Source organism: Buceros rhinoceros, unplaced genomic scaffold, assembly GCF_000710305.1.
Source record: "Buceros rhinoceros silvestris isolate BGI_N320 unplaced genomic scaffold, ASM71030v1 scaffold32067, whole genome shotgun sequence".
Lineage (NCBI taxonomy): Eukaryota > Metazoa > Chordata > Aves > Bucerotiformes > Bucerotidae > Buceros > Buceros rhinoceros.
In genome coordinates this window covers 5,266-8,599 of record NW_010423288.1, presented here as the reverse complement: position 1 = coordinate 8,599, position 3,334 = coordinate 5,266, and the positions used below count along the sequence as shown (strand labels likewise).

Genomic DNA, 3,334 nt, shown 5'->3' with positions numbered 1-3,334 from the left:
AAAGAACCGAGTGGACTTGCTGGGTCGCGGTAGATGCTGCTTCTGAAAGAGCTGATTTAGAGTGCCTGGAAGCTGGGACGTGCTGCCTGAAGCAAATCTCATCCCGTGGTGTCTTTCGGCTGGGTTAGGTCAGAACACAAGGTCACAGGATGGCTTGTCTCCAAGGATTACTGGCTTCTCTTCTCTGCCTTGAATCTTGTTTACATAAAAACTAGTCAGATTTCCAACCGAGTGGAGAGGGAGACCCCGAGCTTTCCTCGCTTAATCTCCGTTTCAGCTCCTTGTGCCTGATGAGGAGATTCTGCCAGACTGCCCTGTGTGAAGCGTTGGAGTTGCTCCACTTCCGTGGGCTCTTCCCTGTTCTGGAAAAGCTTCTTTACCAGTTTTTAGGCAAGTGCAGTCCCCACTGTCTCGGTTAAATACACCAGCAGCCCTAACAGCAAGGCCTGTGGTAACAGGGTCCTTTTCTGTGCTCTCCTGCCCGTGCAGGTGTGCAATGCGCTCGTCTCTGCCCTGAATTGAAGCTGGAAGGAGAGCCCAGCCCTGCCGTTTGTGACATAGTGATTTGTGGACCTGATTTGGTCTCAGTTTTCACCAGGGACTGAATCTCCAGGGTGTGCCAGGTGGCAGTGCCAGCGGTGGATAAGCGGTCAGGAGGGCAGCTGTCTCCCTCCGATTTCTCCAGTGATTCTCCCCCTCTTCTCTCCCTTTCATCCTCTGCTGATTTCTTACATTTAAACCCTTTCCCCCTTTTTTTCCCGTTCTGCAGCATAGGGGGATTTGTGAAGACCTGGCTGCCCTTTGTCCTCTTCCTGGGGGTGATCGTGACCATTGTGCTCACGCTCCACTTGCGGTGATGGCGGCTGGGAACTCCCCATTCCATGGGCACGCGAAGGAAGAAACTGTGACTGATCCAGCGAGACGGTGGCAGGGGACTCTGCGAGGCGTTTCCCGGGGAAGGTGGCAACTCCACTCCATTGTAGCAGCTCATCTTTGTTTCCTGGAAGTGGCTTCTTTTCCTTCTATTTTTGTTCTGTTGATGGCATCTCCTGGTGTCAGGGGTCCCGAAGCCTCCTGCCTTCTCCCTTTCTGCGGTTTGGTAGGTAGAAGCGCGGTCAGGAAAGGAAAGGTGAGGCCTGGGCACCTTCGCTTTCAGTGCCAAATAAAACGCTGCAAGGCAAACCCTGCCTCCTGGTTCAGGAGCACGAGCAGATTCGCCTTGTGAGGTTCTCTCTGATCTCCTGGCGTCTTCCTCTTGGCTGTTCTTTCTTCAACACGTCAAGGTGAGGCCTGGGCACCTTCGCTTTCAGTGCCAAATAAAACGCTGCAAGGCAAACCCTGCCTCCTGGTTCAGGAGCACGAGCAGATTCGCCTTGTGAGGTTCTCTCTGATCTCCTGGCGTCTTCCTCTTGGCTGTTCTTTCTTCACCACGTGACTCTCCTGTCGCACATCTTTCCCCGTGGAGGTCCAGGGTTCCTCCCGAGGGTGTTGGGTCCTGCAGCGCTCGCTGACAGGCTCCCCAGTAGCGCCAGTGACAGGAAGGCGTTGACAGCGGGTTGCTCCTCCGAGGAACGCTCTGTGGCAGGGCAAACTCATCCGGTCCTGCTGGTGAGCCCAGAAAGGCAGGAAAGGCGGATTGACTGGCTTGGGAAGGGCTCATGGCAGTCTGCATGCGTTCAGTAGCTCGTTGGGGAGTTGGGCATCCACTGCAAAGTCTCTTTTAGCTTGTGCCAGAAAAATTAGAGCTTCCCTGCTTCTCCCTGCGCTCTGAGTATCTAAAATCGGGGTTAGGAGCCGCTTTGCTCCCCGGTACATCGCGTGTCGCAGCACCCCTGTGCCTGCAGAGCTGGCGGCAGCCGCAGGTGCCTGTTTCTGGGGCAGGAGGCTCAGCACAGGGTTTTGAAAGCATCGAGAGCTGAGGGTGGGCCATCGGAGTTGAAAAGAAGAGGGGGAAGGCCTGGAAAGCATCCATTTCCTGGTTGAGCTTTCCAGCAGCAAACTGGGGCACTGGCTTTCCTGCGGCTGGTTCCAGCAGGTCTATTTACTTCCTTGGAGAGCTTTGAAGAGCTCACCTGGGGTGAAAGCACTTTGCAGGGCTGGCTTTGACGTGAGAAACGCTGGTTTGGCAGCGTTGAAGGGGGCTGATGGCCCTTCTGAGCCCCATATCGGGCAGGATGGGGAGTAGGAGGTAGAATCTGGTGAATTTGGACGTGACCCAGGGCGAGGAGTCCTGACCTGTGTGTGCTGAGGCTCTGGCCTGCAGATGCTGCTCTCTGGGGCCTCTGAGGCAGGTGGCTTTTTCCAGCCGAGTGCGGCCAAAGGGTGCTGTGTGCTGAGCCGATCTCCTCAGGCTGCAGAGGAGCAGCTTTCCCGGCCCAGCCTTCAAAGAGCAGCTCTACTCCACTATCTGATGGACATCAACCTCAAGCAGTGGCCAGCAAGAAAGCTCTTCTCCATTGCCTGCCACCCCTGTGGCTCCCTCTGACTGGGAGGCCCATTCACCATCACCCTGCCACCTTCAGCCCCTGTCCCTGGGTGCCTCCTCATCCTCCCCAGCTCCTATAGCTGGAGGGGAGCCTTGGGGACTCCTCTGGGGCCTCTCAGTTTCTGCTTTTCCTCGCTCACTTTTAAATAGGCCCTCAAACCTCTACCTTCTCCCTGGCACCCAGTTGTCTGTCACCTGGCGCTGGCCTTTCTGGGGTGGGTGGGGCTGTGCAGACCTCAGCACCCTTCCCTGTCTTCCTGGAACCGAAGTAGTGGCCAGTGTGTGCTCCGTGCAGCCACTTCAAGCCCATGTGGAGAGTGGGACGGAGGCTGCTGGGCCTGGGGCTGCTTGGAAAGCCAAGATCTTGATCAAAGAGAACCTCTTGATGAAAGGCCGGTGTCTTGCCGAGCTGCCCTGTGTCGCTGTGGTCTCCACCCAGCCAACCCGTGGCCAACGTGCCCCAGGACAAGCCGGTTGCTCAGGAGAGATTTGTCCTTTGCCTCTGTTCTTAATTTCCGTCTGGTTCCTCAGCGTGACCCACCAAGGATGCGCTCGCAGTCCCTGGCCGCAGGGCCGAACCAGCCTGTCTTACGCAGTAGCAATAACGTAGAGACTCTTAGGATGTCTCGGACATCGCTGCGGTGGTGTAGCGGTGAGCATTGCCAAAGCCGAGACTCGGAGTTGTGGGGGGAGGCCGGGAGCGGGGCTGCTGGCCACAGTCCCCGCTCTTGGGACTTCCGAGAACATGTCGAGTACCGTTCCCCACCGTGAGTCCTTGTTGCTTGCTCCTAACGCGTTTTGCCAGATCGGGGGCTGGAGCAGAGGCTTCTCGAGCAGCAAACGAGCCTC

The 3,334-nt window shown here is 56.9% G+C and overlaps 1 protein-coding gene across 1 annotated transcript in view; it reads left to right on the top strand.

The window, feature by feature from the left end:
• Nucleotides 1–1,099, top strand: part of TMEM222 (transmembrane protein 222) — a gene marked incomplete at its 5' end in the record, with an annotated part of 3,255 nt that extends 2,156 nt beyond the window's left edge. The window contains one exon of the mRNA XM_010140382.1: nucleotides 770–1,099. Within this exon, the coding sequence (XP_010138684.1) occupies nucleotides 770–857 (88 nt within the window). The remainder of the gene's footprint in view (nucleotides 1–769) is intronic.
• Between the last annotated feature and the right edge of the window lie 2,235 nt (nucleotides 1,100–3,334).